General features: G+C 55.6%; 1 protein-coding gene across 4 annotated transcripts in view; it reads left to right on the forward strand.

The window, feature by feature from the left end:
- LOC102454223 (adhesion G protein-coupled receptor E3-like) overlaps positions 1-22753 on the forward strand; it is a 145982-nt gene that overhangs the window by 80423 nt on the left and 42806 nt on the right. For 3 of the 4 annotated variants that reach the window (XR_012896657.1, XR_012896658.1, XM_075902414.1), the window contains exons 14-21: positions 14478-14683; positions 15308-15478; positions 15644-15823; positions 16285-16574; positions 17010-17076; positions 17849-17940; positions 18203-18371; positions 18487-18594. Coding sequence is in view for 2 of the 4 variants with exons in the window: in XM_075902414.1 (XP_075758529.1) it covers positions 14478-14683; positions 15308-15478; positions 15644-15823; positions 16285-16574; positions 17010-17076; positions 17849-17940; positions 18203-18371; positions 18487-18594 (1283 nt within the window). In the remaining 2 variants the exon portion in view is untranslated. Of the gene's footprint in view, positions 1-1716; positions 1873-4072; positions 4229-6372; positions 6529-14477; positions 14684-15307; positions 15479-15643; positions 15824-16284; positions 16575-17009; positions 17077-17848; positions 17941-18202; positions 18372-18486; positions 18595-22753 lie in introns of all 4 variants that reach the window. The other variant, XM_075902415.1, reaches the window with a different exon arrangement.

The following is a 22753-nucleotide window of genomic DNA, read 5'->3' on the forward strand; positions in this document are numbered from 1 at the left end:
CACAGGTCGCACCCGCACCTGGCCCGTTGGTCCCTGGGCAGAACCCCCAATGGTGCGACAGCCCCTTCTTGGGGAGTCCACTCTCTGCTGGGGTCCATCCCTCTACCTCTGGGACGGTGCCTTTCAGGGCCTTCAGCAGGCCTGTCTCTGCTGTGGGCCCCCGAGGAGGGTCCACTCACTCTGTCCCCCTGGGGCCTCCCCTCAGAGAGAATAGTGGGACCCTGCTCTCCAGTCCAGATCGACTCAGCCAGCACCAAACGGGAGGGTTTATTGAGATTTGAATGCAGCAAAGGATCTCTCCTGTCTGAGTCTCCCCTGCTGGGCTGGGAGCTGGGTTGTGTCCGGTTCAGAAGCCCCCTTCTTGCAGCTGAGCCTCCAATATCCTCCTAGAGCAGCCCCTCCCCTGTACACTGTTTTGCCTGGGCCCCTCTGTTCTCGGCCTCTCCACCCTCCACACTTTGTTCCCCCCTGGCTGGAACCAGCTGGGCAGGTCACTGAGGTCCCCTCTCTGTAGCCCACTGGCCTCCCTCTGGCCAGACCCGGCCGTGCCCTCCGAGCTGCCCAGGAGCAGTATGAACAGAGCCAGCGACTCACGAGCTTTCCACGGACCCCTCACTTGGCCCCGTTGCACAAGGGTTGCCAGGTGTCCGGTTTTGAACCAGACAGTCTGGAATTTGAGCTTTCAGTCCGGTATTTTCTAATTAAGTGAGTTTTATTATTCTGAGTATCACTACGCAGTTCCGTACTGCCCAGCTGGTACGCGCTCACGCTGCGAGAGTCACATTGTGTGAGCATGTCTGCCCGCCAAGAAGGGGAGGGAGGGGGCAGGATGGAATCCCCGGGGCTGGACTCACCAGTGCGCCCGCTGGGACCATGTGCGGGATGGGAAGCACCCGGGATCTGCATGCGCCCGAGCCAGCTCCGCTGCCCGCCGGCCAATTCTCTCCCCCTCATCCCCTCTCCTGGCCAGTCCCGCTCCCTCCGACCCCCTTCCGGCCAGCCCTGCTTCCCGCTGGCCATTTCTCCCCCCCACATATTTTCCCCAGCCAGCCCTGCTCCCCTCCCGACTGGTCCCCGTCCCCCACCCGCCATCTGAGATCAAGTGTGTCCGGTTTTTTTTTTGAAACCATGTGGTAACTCTAGTTGCACAGGGTTTGGTGCAGACACAGGACAGTGGTTGCAACCTTGTTTGGCGTCTTCATATCAGAATCCGATAGTCACAGGGCGGTGCCAGGACCGATGGGGACTCGCCTGCCTGAGCCCCCCAGCCCCACTGACCGGACTTTGAACGGCCCCGTCAGCAGCGCTGCCTGGAGCCACCAGGGTCCCTGTTCGACCGGGCATCTGGTCGAAAACTGGATACTTGGCTTTCAAGTATCCACCCCATTGGTCCAGGGAGCAGGGAAGCTCCTCTGTGCAGGGGGTGTGGTCAAGGCCCAATCCACCCGCTACGCTGGGTTAGGGGGCAGCGCCCTTACACTAGCTCCAGGCTGCCTGGGGAGGCCCCTGCACTGCATAGGGTGGGGCAGGGGCTGTCATAGGCCAGACGCTGCCAGAGCGGCCCAGCAGGGCTCAGTATCATGAGTCTGGCCTGTGAGTGCTGAATGCTCAGGGCACCGGTCACCTGGGTCCTGGGGCTCCTGCTGTCAGGTCAGTGGGGGGCGAACGGGAAACGTCTCCCTGCCAGGGCTGAGCAGAGCATCCCTCCTGTTGCAGATATCGACGAGTGTCTGGGGCCCAATCCAGTAAACTGCGGACCCGACGCCAAGTGCAACAACCTGCCTGGGAGTTTCTACTGCAGCTGCTACAATGGCTACGAGTCCAGCTCTGGGAAAGCCAGATTCCCGAACGCAAGTGAGAACAGCTGCCGGGGTGAGTTCTGCCCTGGCCCCCACCCTGCCCTGCTGGGACCCCCTGCCCACCCTCTGCTCATCCCAGTCCTGGTGCTGCACCAGAGGCTGCCGCCAGCTGCAGTAAAGGCCCCAGATCCGCTCACTGAGCCTGTGAGAAGCTGTTCCCCCACAAATACGCCCCTCACCATGGGGGGGGGGGGGGGCAGGATTTCCCCTCCCTCGATCTTTGGTTTGGGAATAAATCGCTGGGTTTGCAGGGAGGCTCCAGGAGAGGGGAGGGACCCTCACTGGTCCCAGCTCGCAGCCTCCTGCTGCTAGTGTCCCCTGAGCCTGGGACGGGGCCTGTATGGACCACAGATACAGCCCAGCGTGCGCTGCCCCGTGGGCCTGGGGAGCAGGGAGCAGCCGCAGCACCAGATGCCCCAGCCACGGCCTGATCAGAGTCACCAGCTTTCATCAGCCCAAGGCCCCATCCCCCTCTCACTTCATTCCCTCCCTTGGTGGCTCGTTTCTCCCCATACTCACTGCCACCAGTTTGGATGCAGGAGGGGCCGAGGGCTCTGGTTGGCCCTGCAGACTCTGGGGTGGGGCTGGGATTAGGCGGTTTGAGTTGCAGGAGGCGGATCCAGGCCGAGGGATTTACAATGCAGGAGGGGACTGCAGGTTGGAGCAGGGGGTTGGGATGTGGGAGGGGTGAGGGATCTGGACGGAGATGCTGGCTCTGGGGAGGGGCGGGGGATGAGGAGTTTGGGGTGCGGGAGGGGCTCTGGGTTTAGGGGTTCAGGGTTGGGACAGGCGCTGGGCTCAGAGTTCAGGGGCAGGCGTAGCTCAAGGGGCTACTTGCTGGATGTGCAGTGAGGCTAAGCCAGGCCCCTGCTTAACCTGGCCCCGCGCTGCACCCTGGTAGTTGCCAGCAGGCGCGTTAGGAGGCTCCACAGGCTGCTCTTGCCCACTGGCGAAGCGGCCAATGGGGTCTGGGCAGCGAGACCGGCCCAGTGACCCCACGTAGGAGCTGGACGTGCTGGCCCCTGCCCAGGCACAGGGCGTGCAAGGTCGCTGGTCTCTGGTGGCACCAGTGACAGGGTGCAATTAGGGCAAATTGCTTTGAGACTGGGCAACATACAGCTCAAGCCTGAAGGACCCCCATGGTGAGGCACCAAGCCCGTCCCAAAGGGCCCTGCTGTTTGCCACATTGTCCAGCAAGGAGTCACCCAGCTAATCCCTTTAGACACCCCAGCACCTCTGGGCCACAACCAGCACCCTCCTTACACCGATGGGAGGGTATGAACCAATCTGAACGGATTCTTCTGATCCCAGAGGGCCAGCCACGTTCCCAGGGTAATTCATACCCAGGAAAGAGAGAAACAGAGAGAAAAGCTTGCGAGTAATATTGTAGAAAGAATCAAATCACACCCCCCAAACGCACCGTTCCTGGCGCAGGCTGGTAGCAGAGGTAGATCGATCAGCTGTTTGATAAGTATCCGGAACACGCCCTCGGGATGCTCCAGGAGAGGGGAAGGACCCTCATTGGTCTTCCCAGTTCCAGTTCACAGGAAAGATGCTTCAGAAGTGATGAGCTGGATGAAGACAAACGGAGGAATCTCTGGGCCCTTTTACACCCCTGCCCTGTGGAGGAAATTCCATTGTTCCCCCCGTGTGAAAGCACCTCCCCAGTCGGAGTGTGTCACGTGAGCAGGTCACCTGTCCGTGCAGGACTCAGTCCGTAGCAGCCGTCGCTGACCTGCTGGTCTGCAGGGTCACAGCAAAGTTCCTCACCTGGGGGCTGGCCCCACTCGAGGTGGATTGTCCGAGAAGTGCTGCTAGTCACGTGAGGGCAACCCCTCCCCCTCCCCATCCTTCCCTCCCCTCCCGCTACAGGTGGGCTTCTCAATCTATGTGATGCCGCGACCCCTGTCTAAGTTGCTCGCAACCCCCCCAGGGGGTTGGGACCCACCGTTTGAGAAACAATGGGTTAGGGGCAGGGCTCTTACACTGGCTCCAGGCTGGCTGCAGGGGCTCCTGCCCAGAGACCACTGTCATAGGCCAGACGCTGCCAGAGCGGCCCAGCAGGGCTCAGTGTCATGAGTCCGGCCTGTGAGTGCTGAATGCTCAGGGCACCGGTCACCTGGGTCCTGGGGCTCCTGCTGCCAGGTCAGTGCGGGGGGGCGAACGGGGAACGTCTCCCTGCCGGGCTGAGCAGAGCATCCCTCCTGTTGCAGATATCGACGAGTGTCTGGGGCCCAATCCAGTAAACTGCGGACCCGACGCCACCTGCAACAACCTGCCTGGGAGTTTCTACTGCAGCTGCGCCGATGGCTACGAGTCCAGCTCTGGGAAAGCCAGATTCCCGAACGCGAGTGAGAACAGCTGCCGGGGTGAGTTCTCCCCTGGCCCCCACCCTGCCCTGCTGGGACCCCCTGCCCACCCTCTCTGCTCATCCCAGTTCTGGTGCTGCACCAGAGGCTGCCGCCAGCTGCAGTAAAGGCCCCAGATCCGCTCACTGAGCCTGTGAGAAGCTGTTCCCCCACAAATACGCCCCTCACCATGGGGGGGGGGCAGGATTTCCCCTCCCTCGGTCTTTGGTTTGGGAACAAATCGCTGGGTTTGCAGGGAGGCTCCAGGAGAGGGGAGGGACCCTCACTGGTCCCAGCTCGCAGCCTCCTGCTGCAAGTGCCCCCTGAGCCTGGGACGGGGCCTGTATGGACCACAGATACAGCCCAGCGTGCGCTGCCCCCAGTGGGCCTGGGGAGCAGGGAGCAGGCGCAGCACCAGATGCCCCAGCCACGGCCTGATCAGAGTCACCAGCTTTCATCAGCCCAAGGCCCCATCCCCCTCTCACTTCATTCCCTCCCTTGGTGGCTCGTTTCGCCCCATACTCACTGCCACCAGTTTGGATGCAGGAGGGGCCGAGGGCTCTGGTTGGCCCTGCAGACTCTGGGGTGGGGCTGGGATTAGGCGGTTTGAGGTGCAGGAGGCGGATCCAGGCCGAGGGATTTGCAATGCGGGAGGGGGCTGCAGGTTGGAGCGGGGGGTTGGGATGTGGGAGGGGTGAGGGATCTGGACGGAGATGCTGGCTCTGGGGAGGAGCGGGGGATGAGGAGTTTGGGGTGCGGGAGGGGCTCTGGGTTTAGGGGTTCAGGGTTGGGACAGGCGCTGGGCTCAGAGTTCAGGGGCAGGCGTAGCTCAAGGGGCTACTTGCTGGATGTGCAGTGAGGCTAAGCCAGGCCCCCTCCTAACCTGGCCCCGCGCTGCACCCTGGTAGTTGCCAGCAGGCGCGTTAGGAGGCTCCACAGGCTGCTCTTGCCCACTGGCGAAGCGGCCAATGGGGTCTGGGCAGCGAGACCGGCCCAGTGACACCACGTAGGAGCTGGACATGCTGGCCCCTGCCCAGGCACAGGGCGTGCGAGGTCGCGGGTCTCTGGTGGCACCAGTGACAGGGTCCAATTAGGGCAAATTGCTTTGAGACTGGGCAACTTGCAGCTCAAGCCTGACGGTCCCCCATGGTGAGGCACCAAGCCCGTCCCAAAGGGCCCTGCTGTTTGCCACATTGTCCAGCAAGGAGTCACCCAGCTAATCCCTCTAGACACCCCAGCACCTCTGGGCCACAACCAGCACCCTCCTTACACCGATGGGAGGGTATGAACCAATCTGTACGGATTCCTCTGATCCCAGAGGGCCAGCCACGTTCCCAGGGTAATTCATACCCAGGAAAGAGAGAAACAGAGAGAAAAGCTTGCGAGTAATATTGAAGAAAGAATCAAATTACACCCCCCAAACACACCGCTCCTGGCGCAGGCTGGTAGCAGAGGTGGATCGATCAGCTGTTTGATAAGTATCCGGAACACGCCCTCGGGATCGGTCATCGGTCTTCCTGGGTCCAGTTCATAGAAAAGATGCTTCAGAAGTGATGAGCTGGAATGAAGACAAATGGAGGAACCTCTGGGGCCCTTTTACACCCCTACCCCTGTGGAGGGAATTCCATTGTTCTCCCCGTGTGAAAGCACCTCCCAAATCGGAGTGTGTCATGTGAGCAGGTCACCTGTCCGTGCGGGACTCAGTCCGTAGCAGCCGTCGCTGACCTGCTGGTCTGCAGGGTCACAGCAAAGTTCCTCACCTGGAGGCTGGCCCCACTCGAGGTGCATTGTCAGAGAAGTCACATGAGGGAACCCCCCCCCCCTCCGCTACAGGTGGGCTTCCCAATCTTTGTGATGCCGCGGCCCCTGTCTAAGTTGCTCGCAACCCCCCTGGGGGTTGGGACCCACCGTTTGAGAAACAATGGGCTAGGGGGCAGGGCCCTTACACTGGCTCCAGGCTGGCTGCAGGGGCTCCTGCCCAGAGACCACTGTCATAGGCCAGACGCTGCCAGAGCGGCCCAGCAGGGGCTCAGTTTCACTGTGAATCCGGCCTGTGAGTGCTGAATGCACCTGGGCCCTGGAGCTCCGGCTGCCAGGTCAGCACAGGAGGCCGAACGGGGAACGTCTCCCTGCCAGGGCTGAGCAGAGCATCCTTCCTGTTGCAGATATCGACGAGTGTCTGTGGACGCCTGGAGTAACCTGCGGACCCAACGCCAACTGCACCAACCTGCCTGGGAGTTTCTATTGCACCTGCGCCGATGGCTACAAGTCCAGCTCTGGGAAAGCCAGATTCCCGAACGCCAATGAGAACAGCTGCCGGGGTGAGTTCTCCCCTGACCCCCACCCTGCCCTGCTGAGTCTCCCACAGCCCTGTGCTCATCCCAGGCCTGGTGCTGCACCAGAGGCTGCTGCTGGCTGCATCAAAGGCCCCTGATCCCCTCACTGGGGCTGTGATCAGTCGTGATCCTCTCCTGACCCACCCGTGTGGGCTGGGCAGGATCTCCCCTGCCTCGGCGTTTGGATTGGCAGGAAATCGCTGGGTTTGCTGGGAGGCGATGGGGAGGGCAGAGGGGCCCCCAACTGGCCACAACAGTGAGGCAGCTGCTGCTTGAGTCCCCCTGTGCCTGGGAAGGGGCCTTGTGTATGGACTGCAGATACAGCCCAGGGAGCTGCCTCCTGTGGCCCTGGGGAGCAGGGAACAGGCAGAGCTCTGGACACTCCACCCTGCCCCTGGCCGTGCTGCCACATTGGTAAGAGCAGAGACCAACCACTGCAGCTGCACCACGGCCTCCCGGCCACTCCCCGGCCTGTTCCTTTCCAGAGGCCCCAGGCCCCTCTCACTACATTCCCCTCTCTCAGTGGCCTGCTCCCTCCTTCCCTTACTGGCTCTCACCGGCCTGGGGAAGGCGGATGGGATGCAGGGGTGGGGGTGGGTCTAGCTGGGGAGGCCTCAGGGGGAGGGGTTCAGGGTGCAAGAGTGGGCTCTGGCAGGGACAGGGAGTCTGGATTCCAGAGGGGATAGTCCTCTCGGGCTCTCCATGGGTGTGGGGCCAGGCCCCAGGAGCTAGAGGACTCATAGACTCCTGGCCAGAAGGGACCATCCGGATCCTCTAGTCTGACTCCTGCACATCGCAGGCCATGGAGCCTCACCAACTCCAAACTCACCCCTAACCTCTGACCCCTGACTTCCAGCTGAGGGTCGGGGTCTATTTGGAGGGCTGCACAGGAAGGTGAAACCCCCCAGGGTCTCTGCCAGTCTGAGCTGAGGGAAAAGTCCGTCCCGGCCCCAAACACGGCCCAGCAGTTAGACGCTGAGCACGTGGGCAAGACCTGCCTGGCAACGATCCGGGTAGCTCAGAGCCCTCCCCGTTGAGTGTCCCATCTCCAGCCATTGGGGGGTTTGCTACTGGCCATTGGCAACGGGCCACCTGCCATCGGAGGGAGTCCCATCATCCCATCCCCTCCATGGACGCCTCAAACTCAGTGTGAATGCAGGGGAGAGGCAGAGTGAGAGGGGGAGGGAGGGTGGGAGATCTGTAGCAGCCGCATGTGAAACTATTGACGGGGAGCAGACGGGGATTTCTCCCCAGGCAGGAGCGAGTTGATATGAAAATGTGAAGGGAAAGTTCTAACGTCTGCTCCTCTCTCCCCCTTGTCCAAGTGCCCAGCATGAACTGCAGCACCAAGTTCAAGGGAATAACAGAGACGTGCAGGAGTCGCTCTCCACAGGTACGTTTGAACCCATTTGTCGGGGATTCTGCCCTGTGGTTTTGCCCCACCACTATGGAAATTCCCAGAGAAATACCTTTGCTGTTGGTAGTCCAGTCCCCCCAACCATGGCAACACTAGGTATTATCTCAGCTTTCCCTGACAGATGTCTGTCTAATCTTTTATGAACCTGAAAACTCATATCCTGTCCCCTCTGAATCTTCTCTTCTCCGGACTAAATTTCTTCAATCTTCCCTGTTGGGTCATGTTTTCTAGATCTTTATTCATTTTTGTTGCTCTCCTCTCGACTTTCTATAATTTGTCTACATCTTTCCTGAGTTGTGGGATTCAGAACCGGGCACAGTGCTCCAGGTGAGGCCTAATAAGCATGGAGCAGAGCAGAAGAAAATGTCTTTCATTTGTCTTGTGTCTTGCTCCCAACGCTCTTGCTAATACAGCTCAGAATGGTGTTTTCTTTTTTCTTTTTTGCATCAGTGTTGGCTACATCTAAAGTGCAAGCCTCTTTCGAAAAAGAGCGTCTAGACTACAGCCAGTACTTCTGCTTTTTCAAAAGAGAGCGCCCAGGCAGTCTGCATTTTGCAAGCACAGTTTGAATTACATAGAGCCTTTTTTCTAAAGAGCACTTTCGAAAAAAGGAGTTATTCCTCATAAAACGAAGCGTTCTTTCTATTTACCTTCGAAATAAGGCGGCAGCAGTGTAGACCGAGGGGAAGTTTTTCTGGAAAAAGGCCACTTTTTTTTTTTTAAACCCTGTAGTCTAGACACAGCCTTACATTGCTAGCTCATATTTAGCTTGTGGTTCACTATGACCCTAGATCCCTTTCTACAGTACCCCTTCCTGACAAATGGGTACGTTTGAACCCATTTGTCAGGGATTCTGCCCTGTGTTTTGCCCCACCACTATGGAAATTCCCAGAGAAATGAAGATACTGAACAGAACTGGTCCCAGAACTGATCCCTACCGACCTAACTCAATATGCCCTTCCAGCTTGACTCTGAACCCCTGATAGCTACACTCTGGAACACTTATCCAGCCAGTTATGCACCCACCTTATAGTAGCTCCATCGAAGTTTAATTTTATTAGTTTGTTTATGAGAAGGTCCCAGGAGACAATACGAAAAGCCTTATTAAAGTCAAGATACACCGCGTGTACTGCTTTCCCCCATCCACAAGGCTTGTTATAGCCTATCGACAAAAGCTATCAGGTCGGCTTGACACAACTTGTTCTTGATAAATTCATGCTGTTACTTATCACCTTAAAGTGTTTTCAAATATAAGCCCTTGCTCTAGCCCCTTCTAAAATATCTGTAGCTTTGCTAGTGACAGGCCCCAAATGTACAGTCCTGATGTTTTCCTGGAAAAGAGCATGGAATCCGCAGACCATGTACTTGTGATTTCGTCTGCCGATTTTCATGCCTTTTCTTTCACATACTCACCTCCGTATGTATCTAAATCTTCCTTCACTTCCTCTTTCCTCTCCCCCGGGAGAACTATGTCATCTGCACAAGGCAGGTGCCAGAGTGTCGGTCTCTGGCTGCTTTCTGCAGTGCTGAGCCCTGATGTATCCCAGCTGCTCCCAGAAACTCTCTCTTTCTCCGCATCAGCCTCAAGCTGTGGGAACAGCACCATGGCACGTGAGTCTGAGAGCAAAGCTTTAGTCACACAGTTGAGGTGACAGACTCACGCCCCTGCACGAGCCACACTGCAGTGTGGGTCCCCTCCAGCGCGGAACTCACCCTCTGCCTGGGTCTCTCCGCAGGGAGAGCTGCGCGGCAGCAGCAGCGGATTCTGCTCTTTCCTCAATTCGACCTTAAGGGTTTTGAAGTCTGAGTGTGGAGAGGGAAATGTGACATTATCCCTGGAGGTGAGAGACTCCGCCCCTTGGCTGCGCTCTGCCGGCTAGTGCCCCTGTGTGCTCCCCGGAGCCCTGTGTGCTGCTGGGCCGGTTTAGGGGATTCCTGGGGGTGAGGGAGACACTTTTAGACACTCTTCAGAATAGATCTGTGCCCTCTACTGCTGGGGGGAGCACATGCCCTCTAGTGGTGTGTGTTTGCATGCGCGCATGTGAGTGCATGCCCTCTAGTGGTGTGTGTGTGTGTGTGTGTGTGTGTGTGTGTGTGTGTGTGTGTGTGTGTGTGTGCGCGCACTCATATACATTAGGAACGTTAACTGTCAGGTACTTGTGTAAATGTGTAATCGCTTGACATTTTGGCAAGGGGGCAGGTGGGAGCTGGTGGGTGCCTGTCCTCCCGCACACGGCCTCTGAATAAGAATCAGCAGAGTGGAGCCCAGGTGACTCTGCAGGAGCCGGTTCTCTCAGGGAGCCAGCTTCAAAGCCTGTTGCTTTCAAGTGTCAGCTTCCTCCTGCCCCCACCGCAGCTTCACAGACGCCCGCACACATGAAGGGCCGGTTTAAAAGCTGAAGAAGGAATGGCCAAGGGTTCTAGCCCCATTTGGCTTCAGGCCCTAGTGGGGCCCCAAATCAGCCTCCAAGTGCCCCTTTGTAAAGGGCTCCCCCTCTGAGAGCTCTGCAGCCCCTGAGCTGGGACAGGCTGTGACACCCGATGCCCCTGGGAACCCACGGAACGTGGCACCTGAACCCTCGCACTCCTCACTCCCAGGGCCTTTCCTTTCCTGTCCCCAGGAAATGACTCACTCTTTCAACTCCTTCCTGAACCGCACCTCCCTCGGGTCCAGCATTGGTGAGGGGGAGGTGGCGTCGGCAGTGACCGTCCTGCTGCAGAGCGTGGAACGGGTCGCGCTGGCCGCTGCGCTCCGGTCTCCGGGGCGGATGACACAGAACATGAGCACAGACTCTATAGGTGAGAGGGGACGTGTGGCTCTCAGCACCCCCTGCTGGCTGTCTTGAGCTACGGGGATATACCCAGTATCCCAATTCCCCGGGAAGGTAGGAGCCGATGTGGCTTTGTGGGTGGGCGCCTGTGTTCAGTACAGACCCAGAACAGCACGGCCCCTGGCCAGGGCAGAGAACCCGGACCCGCCTGTGCAGCCGGGAGCAAGAGCAATGCCCGAGAAGGGTATCAATGCAGCATTTGGCATCCCACCGCCAGGGGCTGCCATGTTGAGCCAGGCGCCTCCCCTCACACCCACGACTCTCCCTGCTGGGGAGGAAAAAGCCCCAGGCAGACGCAGGCAGAGTGGGGGAAGGAATACGGGGAGAGTGATCTATGCAACTTGAAGGGCTCTAATCTTCCCCGAAGCATGCAAGAGCTGTGAACCCCCCAGGTCCTAGTGGAGTAGGGGGTGTGTGGATCTGGCCCAGGAAAGACGGATTCTCAGGGAAGGGATTTCACAGCAAGGAGCTCTGTCATTCACCCCCACCTTGATCTCTTCCAGCTATCGAGACGCGGGTGATCACAGGGAACTGCAGCCAGCACAGTGAGGCCTTCCAGCTGAGCGCACAAGGGGAGACGATGGAAGTGCACTGCACTACGGTCACCCATGCAGCCACGCAAGGTACCAGCCAGGGATGGAGACACCCAGGGCTCAAACTGCGGCCCAATGCACACCAAGAATCCCCCATTCCTCCCTCCCTCCTCATTGGTCCCCAGTCCAGGCATTGGTCTCTGTGTCTGGCACTGGAGTGCTCCTTGCTGGCTTGTGCGTCTCAGGCAGTGGGGCATAAGAACATAAAAAGAACAGCAGTGCGGCCAGACTGGGTCAGACCATAGGCCCATCCAGCCCGGGGTCCTGTCTGCACAGTGGCCAATGCCAGGTTGCCCAGAGGGAATGAATAGAACAGGGAACCATCAAGTGATCCCTCCTGTGTCACCTGTTCCCAGCCTCTGACAAACAGAGGCCAGGGACACCCTCCCTGCCCATCCTGGCTAATAGCCATTGATGGACCTGGCCTTGATGAATTTATCTAGTTCTTTTTCGAACCCTGTTAAAGTCCAAGTCTTTACAACGTCCTCTGGCAAGGAGTTCCACAGGTTGACTGTGTGTTGCGTGAAGAAGTGCTTTCTTTTCTTTTCTTTTCTTTTCTTTTCTTTTCTTTTCTTTTCTTTTCTTTTCTTTTCAACCTGCTACCTAATTAATTTCATTTGGTGACCCCTACTTCTTCTAACTTTTCTTTATTCACTTTCTCCACCCCAGTCACAATTTTGTAGACGTCTCTCATATCCCCCTTTGTTTCATTTTTTTTAAGATGAAAACTCTCAGTCTTTTCAATCTCTCTTTATTTGGCAGCATTCCTGAGTTGCAATTGCTAATTTAGTCCCCATCATTTTGTCCGTATAGTTGGGATTATGTTTTCCGATCTGCATTACTTTGCATTTATAAACTTTAAAATTCATTTGCCATTTTCTTGCCCAGTCATCTACTTGTGTGAGATCCATTTGAAGCTCTTCACAGTCTGCTTTGGAATTCACTTTCTTGAGCAGTTTTGTCATCTGCAAATTTTGTCACCTCATTGTTTACCCCTTTCTCCAGATCATTTACAAATATGTTGAATAGGACTGGTCCCAGTACAGGGCCATGTGGGACACCACCAGTTACTTCTCTCTATTCTGAGGACTAACCATTTATTCCTACTCTTTGTTTCCTGTCTTTGAACCAGTTATCAATTCCTGAGAAGACCTTCCCCCTTATCCCGTGACTACTTACTTTACTTAAGAGACTTTAATGATGGACCCTGTCAAAGGCTTTCTGGAAATCTAAGTACAATATATGTATTGGATCCTTTGGTCCACATACTTGTTGACCCCCTCAAAGAACTCTAGTAGATTAGTAAAACATGATTTCCCTTTACAGAAATCATTTTGGGTTTTCCCCAGCAAATTCTGTCCATCGATGTCTTTGACTATTCTGTTCTCTATTATAGTTTCAACTACTTTCCCCTTTTCTGACGTTAGACTTACCGGTCTGTAATTGTCAGGATCACTTGTAGAGCCCTTTTTAAATATTAGCTATCTTCCAGTCATTGGAATGGCAGGTTACAAATCACAATTAACAGTTCTGTAATTTCACATTTAAATTCTTTCAGAATTGGGTGAATTCCAAATAGTCTCGGTGTTTGTTCCTCTTTATCAATTTCTTCCAAAACCTTCTCTAATGACAATCTGGGACTATTTGTCAGATTTGTCACCTAAAAAGAATGGCTCAGGTTTGGGAATCTCCCTCACATCCTCAGCCATAAAGAGTGATGCAAAGGATTCATTTAGTATCTCTGCAATGACCTTATCTTACTTCTGTCAGTGTGGTCACTATTTCCACGCGGTCCACCTCTAGTCACCTCTTGGACCAGATCGTGCGCGCCACTTGGGACTAAATCAGGAATTGTCTCTCTCCTTGTGGATTCCAGAACAGCTGTCAGAAGAAGAAGACATTTAAGGCAGGGCTACTCACCTTTGGAAGCCCCAGGGGCCACAGTGATACTCACAGCACATGCCGAGGGACAAAACTTAAGTGTGGTTGCATATACATGCAAAGAATATTCAAACATTGGTGAATAGCTCATTTGAAACAGAGGGGCGTGAATATAAAAATTAAGATGAGACACTCAGGCCCCATTTCAGTCAGTTCTGCTGATATTAATAAAATGCAATATTTACCCAGTTTCCACCCATCTGACAGCACTTTTAATGAGCAACGGCAGTCCAGGAATGTAACTACTAAAACGCACGTCAACAGAAGACCTTTCTATTGGCTACTTTTTTGTTTTGGCTCCCACCTGCGGGCCGCGTGTTGAGCCCCACGTAAACCCAAACCGCACTGCGTGCTGCAAACAAAGGGGCTGTGGGTCGCATGTTGAGTGGCCCTGATTTAAGGACTCAAGAAACTTTATCTCTGCAGCCCATCCTGAGGTGACATTTACCCAGTCAGTATGGAGTCACTGAAATCCTCCGTGATTACTGAGTTTTGTATTTTAACAGCCTCTTTCATCTCCTCTAGCAGTTCCTAGTCACTGTCCCTATCTTGGTCAGGGGCCTGGTAAAACATCCCTGCTGCTGTATTCCTGTTATTGAAGCATGGAATGAGTAACCATAACGATTCTAAGGAACAGTTTGGTTCATTTACAACTTTTACTCCATTTGCGTCGACGTTGACTTTCACCTAGAGTGGCATGGAGTGAGCCTGCGTTCCTGGGTGTCCCACGTGGAGCCTAAGCAGAGAGGGGCGGGGGGCACAGAGGGGAGATGGCTCAGGGGAGGGTCTCTGGTATGAAGCCTAGCTAGACCCTCACATAGGAATGTGGGTTGGTGGGGTAACAGGTACCCTCAGCTCCATTTTCAGCACTTCTAATCCTCCAGCCCCATGAGATACTCGTCTCTGGCCAGCCCCTCTCTGGGTCTTGCTGAGAAAAACCACATCTTCATCTCGGCTTCCTGCAGCAACACACTGCCAGCCGGGGGCATTCCTGGGGGCTCTGAGGGAGGGGGTAGCGTGGTCCAGTGGCTAAACTGAACGAGTTATGACCAGGGCTCCTGGGTTCCATTCCCAGCTCTGCCTCAGACTCCCTGTGACCCCTGGGCACCTGCCTGGGTCATCCCCACAACATGAGATTGTCTCCTCTCCCAGGGCACTTGGGGGCTGCTGCTGCTTTTATTGCCTACTCCTCCCTGCACTCCACCATCAATGCGAGACTTCCCAGCTCAGGCAGTCTGTGGGCTGGGGGGATGCTGGAGAAGAGTCATCTCGGCTCCAGGGTGGTGAGCGGAGCTGTCGGAGACGGGGGACCCATCTGCCTCTCCAGACCTGCAAACTTCACCCTGCACCATCAACAGGTGCGTGGAGGGAAATCCCCTCGCTCTGCTCCATGTCGGGGCCTCCACAGGGGCATAAAGAAGGCTCCATCTCCTGCCGGGCATTGGGATGGTGCTGCCTTTCTGGCTCCCAATGGCTGGAGAAACTGAGGCCTCCTTTTTCCTGAGGGGCTGGAGCTGTTTGACTGGAGGAGGATACCAGGGGTCGCACGGTGGCCGTGCAAAGTGCCCTGGGGGAACCGCACCGCTTGGCTCACCCTGAGGCGGAATAAAGCCTCTTTCTAGAGCCAGTGGGCTCAGGGCAGTGGGGTGAAACTCTTCGGCACGGTAGCGAAGTGGTTAGTGCGCCTGTGTGCGCGCTGCACCGCCCTCTGCTGGATGCAGCCAGAGCTGCTCAGCCGTGTGCCACACGCCTTCCACAGCTCACGGCTGGCAAAGATTTCCCTTTGGCTCCAGGAGCAGGGCCTGTGCTCTGGGAGTGGCAGGAGCCGCATTCTCTCTCCCCGGTCACTGCAAGGTGTTTAGGGAGTACTGGGGGCCATGTGGGGAGAGCCGTAGAGCTGAAGGTGGCTCGGATGTGATAGACACGTGATCACAGAAACGACTGTCTGTGCTCCTGTAAGGAGGGTTCTCTCGTGTTTCCAGCCCAGAAAGGAGCAGGAAGTGGCTCTCTGCGTCTACTGGAAATTTGAGGCTGGCAAAGGGAGCTGGTCTCCAGACGGGTGCACCACCCTGCACGTGAACAGCACCCACACGACCTGCAGCTGCGACCATCTCTCCAGCTTCGCCATCCTAATGGCTCCCAGCGCAGTGACGGTATCTCCCCTTGAGACTCGGCTCCCCGGGCTGGACCCTGAGCTCCGCGCTCAGCCTGAGCTTGGCAAAGCTGCCCCGGGAGAGACGGAGGCTTTGTGGGGAAAAGGCTGAGTGGGACCCAAGGGCTGGGCTGGCTAATGGGGATTCTCCTTTGCTGTGTTACAGGAGAGTCGCCCACTGACCATCCTCACCTACGTGGGCCTGAGCCTCTCCCTGCTGTGCCTCCTCCTCGCCATCCTCACCTTCCTCCTGTGCCGCTCCCTCTGGAACGTCAGCACCGCCCTCCACCTGCAGCTCTGCCTCTGCCTCTTCCTGGCCGACCTGCTCTTCCTCAGCAGCCAGGGGGTACGGCCCCATTCCCCCCGATCGGCCCCTGCTCTCGCAGCAGGGCTGGGGTGTGCAGCTGTGAACCCCCGGGGCTCCCTGGGTTCTGGGTGTGCAGGACACAGGCGGGATTCCGGGGGGACGTTCCCACTCCCTGTGAGGCTCCTTTACACTGGGCACAGGAGCCTCAGTCTCACTGTCCCCAGGAATTTGATCAGTCCTGTCCCTGTCGCCATTTCCCTGGACCGTGATTCCTCTCGTAGGTGACTTGCCCAGGGCTCACTTGGGGGATGTGCGGCAGAGTCAGGAACAGAACCTGGCTCCCCTGAGCCCTGCTCTGCTGCTCTAACCAATAATCTCTGCTGCCTTCCTGCATCTGCAGTGTGCAGCCCTCCCCCCCCTAGACTGAGGAACCTGCCGGCTCTGCAGCGCTGTAACTGGCGAGCTGTGTTAACAAGAATCCTGGTGTGACCCCCATGCAGGTCTCCCCCATGTCCAGCCGTTCCCATTCCAGCTACAGTGTCCCTGAGGTCTCTGTGGCCTGTGCGGTCATTGCCGGCCTCCTACACTACCTCTTCCTGGCCTGCTTCACCTGGATGTTCCTGGAGGGGCTGCACCTCTTCCTCACGGTCAGGAACCTGAAGGTGGTGAATTACACCAGCGCCAGCCGGTTCAAGAAGAGACACATGTACCCGTTTGGCTACGGATTCCCAGCCCTGATTGTGGCTATTTCTGCCGCAGTGAATCCTAAAGGCTACGGAACTTCCGAGCAGTAAGTGCAGCGCCCACCGCGAAGGGAAGCTGGGATGTGGCCTCCGTGTCTGTAGCCTGCATTGCCCTGCTCACCCTGCCTGGGAGCTGTCCCCCTGGGGCCCTCCCTCCGCCCCAGGAACACTAAGCCGCCCCCAGCACAGTAGCTAAGTTGCCCACGTGCCAGGCAGCTCCAGTCCTCGTCCCACTGATGCTGCAAAACAAGCTAGGAAGGTCCAGGCTGAGTTTGTGGTGCTGGGGAGAAACGTACCTCTGTACCGTGGGCAAATCCCTGAGGGTCTCCCCTCTAAAGCAAGCAACTCTACTAAAGGAGGGTGGGGCGTGGTCTAGAACCACCTGCTGGTGTAAATCAATGTCACGTCGCAGGGCAGTGATCACATTCCTGTCCCGACGCTCTCACGTCGGGGGTAATGCGCTTCTTCCTCCCTGCCTGTAGCTGCTGGCTCAGCCTGGACAGAGGCTTTCGCTGGAGTTTCCTGGGGCCAGTCTGTGCCATAATCCTGGTGGGTACCTCACAGAACCCCAGCTCCCTTCTCCCACCTCGGCAGCCCCACTGATTTCAGGAAGCAGGGAGGAGAAGGTGTTTCAATAAAACACAAGAAAGCCCCAGTTAGGACCCACCTGGCTCATCCACTTTGGCCGGTCGCAGGATCTGTCCCTGTGCCCTGTCCCCAGCCCACAGCCTTTACTCGGGCACAGCTACCAGAGACGTCAGCAGGAGCTTGGCCAAGAGACAGAAAGTCTGGTCCAGTCTAGCTAATGGCCCAAGGAATGGGGAAGGGAGAGGGCTACACTATACCGTGATTATGTGTGGCCGGGAGAGTGGGGGGGGGGGCGGAACACATGTCCCTAAATGTTCCACCCTAGCCCGTGGGGAAGTAGGATGGGTCGAGGGAACAGGAATTTCTTACAGCCGGAAAGTTCAGGAAATATTCTAGAGGCAAGATCTGGACTCTCTGAGCCAAATCCTGCTCAGTTACACCAGTGTGAACCCTATTTACTCCACTGGAGTGGCTCCATATTGAACACTGAGCAGAATCTGGCCTCTGTGATCCCATTGATCCATCTCAGCCCTGGCTCTGCCATCAACTCCGTGTGTAGGGAGAGACCAAGAGCTGCCGGGGACCTTATAGGAGAGGGGATGATTCCCACTGGCCATGAGCAATCCCAGTTCTGCAGCATTCGGCTCGGTCCCCTGGGATCGTTCTCTGACTGAGCTGGACTGACCGGCCCCGGACGGGACATTTCACAGGACACATTTCCCGCTGCCCACAGATAAATGTGACGTTCTTTGCCCTGACCCTGTGGATCCTGAGAAGCAGTCTGTCCTCCCTCAATGCGGATGTGTCCACCCTCAGAGGCCACAGGTGAGAAGGCATCGGAGCAGTTGTGGAGGGTCAGGTGTCTTGGTTTGGATGTTCCTGGGCATGGAGAGGGAGTGAGGGACTGCAGGAGAGGGGCAGCGTATCTAGGATCCATGGGAACGAGGCCCATTGTGTTCGCATTGACAGTAACCCCGTCCCACACAGGAAAGCAGGGCCGGTAGCTCCATCCCACTCTGGCCAGACCCTGCTGACCCCGATGCTCCCCACAGGGTTGTTGTAACGGGCTCTCTCTGCCTTTCTCCAGACTAATGACCTTTAAAGCCATCGCCCAGCTCTTCATTCTGGGCTGCACATGGATCCTTGGTCTTCTCCAAGTCGGCCCAGCAGCCACGCTCATGGCGTATTTATTCACCGTCATCAACAGCCTGCAGGGAGCCTTCATCTTCCTGGTGCACTGTCTCCTCAATCGCCAGGTAAGGCCCATGGCCCGTCAGCGCCCACCCAGCTCCTTCACCAGCCCCACGGCGGCCATGTCTGATCTCCTCAGAGTTCCTTACGCGGTGCAGTGACCATGTCCTTGACTCCCAGGTGAGAGAGGAGTACAGGAAATGGATCAGGGGATTCCGACCACCCGGCAGGAAATCTCAGACAGACGATCTCTCCATGTCGACTGTCCCCACCACTGGCATTAAGGCGGTAAGAGATCCTCTGGTTTGCTCCTACACCCGCCTGCGACACCGTCCCCTCTAGCTTTGCTGTACAGGTGCTTTGCCCTGTGAGAGACCCGCAATTTGTTATGAGCCATCTGGACACGTCCTTGGTCTCTCTCCAGGGGCGTCCTTCATCCTGGGCACAGCACAGAATGGCCTTTCCTATGCCACCGTAGCCCCTTCCCCGGGCTCTCTGGAGAGTTCCAGGGATCACTTGCTTGGGGCAGGCGGGTGCTGGCTCTGGCAGTGTAATGATCTGAATATCTCCCAGCGTCCCCTGGGACGGAAGCCTTGTGAGTGCAGACGACCCATCCCCTCGAGCAGTCAGCACCATGGAGAGTTTCCCAGGGCTTTGTGTGTCGCCTCCCTGGGAAAACCTGCCTGTTTGCACAGAATGACCTCCATGCCCTTGGTATCTCTCTTCATGTCCCTGCTTTTCTGGCCAGGTGGAACCCTGCTGCCATGTGGAATCGGCAGCAGCCAGGCTCGGGGTCAATCCCTCGGGGTCCAGTGCGGACCAGAACTGGCTGGAGCCCCCAGCCACTAATGTGGTAAAACTTAACACCAACCCAGATTCCTCCAGGAGGCAACACGCTCCCCCCGCTGCAAGCCCTGAGTCTGTGTAACAAAGGGAACTTTTAATAGAAAGGGGGAAAGAACCGAGCATTCATCTGGGAAATCCAGCAATAGACACGGACTCCATGAGTGCTTGGGGGCTGGTCCACCCACTGGGAACAACCTGTTCAGTGCCCAGCACCCACTAGCAGCTCCCCCGTCAGCTATCTCCTCAATCAGCTCCTTGAGCATTCTGGGATGCATTTCATCAGGCCCTGCCATTTCCACATTTTCTGAAAAACGGACTGACCCTTTCCTCGGGCTTCCTCTCACTTCTAATGTATTTCTAGAATGTTTTTTTTTGTCGCCCTTTATGTCTCCAGCCAGTTGGAGCTCATTTTGTGCCTTGGCCTGTCTAACTTTACCCCTATATTCTTGTGCTATTGGCCTATCTCCATCCTTTGTACTTTGACGTAGTTTCCTCTTTTGGAAGGATTCCTTTGTGATTTTTAAATAATTCAAGATCTCGTGAACAGCCTCCTGCTTTCTCCACCTTCTGAAACTTTTTAAAAAAGGTCTCCAGGACATTCCAAGAACTTGCTGGATAATTTGTGCCGTGCTGTGTTTTCCCAACAGATGTCTGGATAGTGGGAGTCCTCCATCACCAAGTCCCGTGCTTTGGATAATTTTGTTAGTGGATCTTCAGAGTAGAATCTCAGGGGAAGGAATCCCCACAAGGGGATCTTCCCTGGGACACTACAAGGCCTAGTGGTTGAGGAGAGGGAAAGGGAAACCGGCTGAACCAGTCTTACAGATCATGCCTGGAGGGCATGTAGCCTGCTGGTTCAGAGCTCTGCTCTCCCCCCCGCCACTCCCATCCAATCCACTTGAGTCTGGAGGGGAAAGACTTGTTCATCCGAGATTCTGTACAATGACAGTGTCTCTCCTGTAAGCACTGGCATCATATTTTACAAATCCTCCATTTAGGGTTAACATGGTTTGTGACCCCACAACAGTCAAATTAGTGACAACAGGCAAAATTCCGTTCTAACAACTGAGCATCCATCAGGCCTGTAGCACTGACTGAACTGGATTTACACAAGCACACCCAGGATCTCTCTCCCATTCCAGCATGAATTGTATTTACATGACAACATTTGAACACCTTACAGGGCTAAACCACTGAGTGAGCATGACCACGCCCAGGATTTCCTTCCCCTCCAACTGGCTGCATTTGAAGCATTGATTCAGAACCTGCTCACTCAGAAATATGGGCCCGTTTTACTGGATGACTAATGAAGGGCCGATTGGTGACCCTGAAGCTGAGGCAAGCACCCCAGAAGATCCCACCGAAACCAGAACGTGACAGAAAGAGCTCCAAGATGCTGGTGCAGTGATAAATGAAAGCAATCTGGAGATAACCCTTTATTGCCAAGTCACTGATCCCAGCACAAGGCAGCAAAACTCGCAAGCGTGTCTGAGAAGGAATTCTATAACAGATGGGGTGTCTTGCATTGGGTTTTGTCATGCAAAGCCTCAGAGCATCAGATCGTGAGCGACAGAATCCTGCTTCCCTGCTGGCCATGACATTGGTCCAAGCTACAGGCAGGAGTGGGATGTGAGGGGGTGGGTTCGGGGTGTGGGTGCAAAGGCTGCTTTTTACGTTATATTCTCAATAAACAAATCGCATTGCCTTTTTCCCTGAAAAGATCCCGTCTGCTTTTTATATGCCCTGTGGGGTTTGAGATGCTGGTTGACAGCCGCCTCTGTGTTTCCTAGCTAAGTGTCAGTGTTCAGGCACTTATTACACTGGGCCATTTTAAAGTTACAAGCTGATCCGGAAACACCCCTCAGGAGCCAGAGTCCTTCGGTTTGTCCCTGCATGGTAAGCTGAGCGTTGGTGTTTGCAGTGCTGCTGCCTTTACTGTTGCTTTGGCTCAGGTTAAGTTCCCCTCTGCCGACAATCACCTTTGAATCCCTCATTGGTTTGTGGTATGAGAAATGTCAGGGGACAGTTGGCAGGTTCCAAGGACACAGTGGAATGGTCCCACCCTGGTCTGGCAGCGTCTGTGCTAGAACAACAGGAAACAAGCCCATAGCTGGGACCCTCCTTCCAGATGCGGCTGCGTTATCCTCTCATGGTGAGGATGCCTCTCTGGGGAGGGGAACTCCAGTTATTAGGCAGAGACAGGTGTCAGTAATGGGGGGTTGATCATTAGAAACAGACACCTGGGTTTGCAATGACCAAAAGTACCACGTGGTATCTTGCCTGCTGGGTGCAAATGTCGTGGCTCTCTCGGGATATCTAAGACAATTACAGGCCAGTAAACCTGATTTCAGTACCAAGCACACTGGTTGAAATGACATTAAAAACAGAATTGTCAGAGACACCTGGGAAAATGATTTGTTGGGGGGAATCGTCAACCTAGTTTCTGTAAATGGAAAACAGGCCTCACCAATCCAGCAGAATTCTTTGAGAGGCCCAACAAGCATGTGGACAAGGGTGTTCAAGTGGATCTAACATGCTTAGATTTTCTGAAAACCTTTGGCAAGGTCCTTCACTAAAGTCTTGTAAGCCAAGTAAGCTGTCGTGGGGCGAAAGAGAGGGTCCTCTCATGGATCCAGAACAAGTTAAAAGATAGGAAACCAAGGGTAAGAATTAATGGTCAGTTTTCTGAAATGAGAGGTGTGAATAGTGGGACTATTTAACATATGACCAGGGAAAAGCAGCAGGGTTTGTATTTAAGTGTTTAGTTAAGCATGATTCTCATGATTGTTTGTGAAAGCCATTGAAGATGGAGTCAGTGAACGCCATTTTGAGCAGAGGGCCTGTCAGCAGCTAGAGAAGGCCGAGCTGAGCTGAGCTGGTTCTTACCGGCTGGAACCGGTTTTTCCCGCTGGAACGGCCCCTGAACATTCCATCACCTCAGAGGTTTCGCGCCACAGAAGCGCTACCAGGCATAGGCGGCGAGCTATATGGGCTCGTGGTGCCCATGCTCCAGGAATATTCAGAGCCGGGGACCCTGCTCCACCAATTTTTGGAGCTGGGTCTCTCCCCTGGCTCCCATCCCACTGGCTGCTCATCCTCCCCCCCAGCCCTGGAGCCTTGTACTAAGGACTTAGTTCGAGTTAACGTTTGACTGCTGCGTGTAGCCGCGGGCAGTTAGTTCGGACTAGGGGGATTTAAAAATGGTGCCTGGACGGGAAGATGCAAATAAAGCACAGGATATTTAAATCCCAGGCTTCATTTGCAACTTTGAATGCCTACATTAGCTCTAGTGTAGACATACCCTGAGAGTGATGCAGGGGAGGGCGGCCAAACATTTTTTTTGCTTGGGGCGGCACAACCCTAGAGTCCTGGCCTGCACACAGCACCCATCAGCGCCTCTAAGTTGTCAAAGGGGTTTATCACTTTTGGGGTCTTTACTGGCCAAAGAGGGGTTTGGGCCCAGGCGACATTCCTCCCTGCTAGACTCCCTGCTCTCTTGTACGGCTCCTGGTTGAGTTAGGGATGTGCACTATTGTTGTTCGATTATCATTTGAATTCTCCCATTTTCCCAATTATTGTAATTTAATCCCTTAATACAGTT

This window comes from Pelodiscus sinensis, chromosome 19 (genome assembly GCF_049634645.1).
Source record: "Pelodiscus sinensis isolate JC-2024 chromosome 19, ASM4963464v1, whole genome shotgun sequence".
NCBI classification, from domain to species: Eukaryota; Metazoa; Chordata; order Testudines; family Trionychidae; genus Pelodiscus; species Pelodiscus sinensis.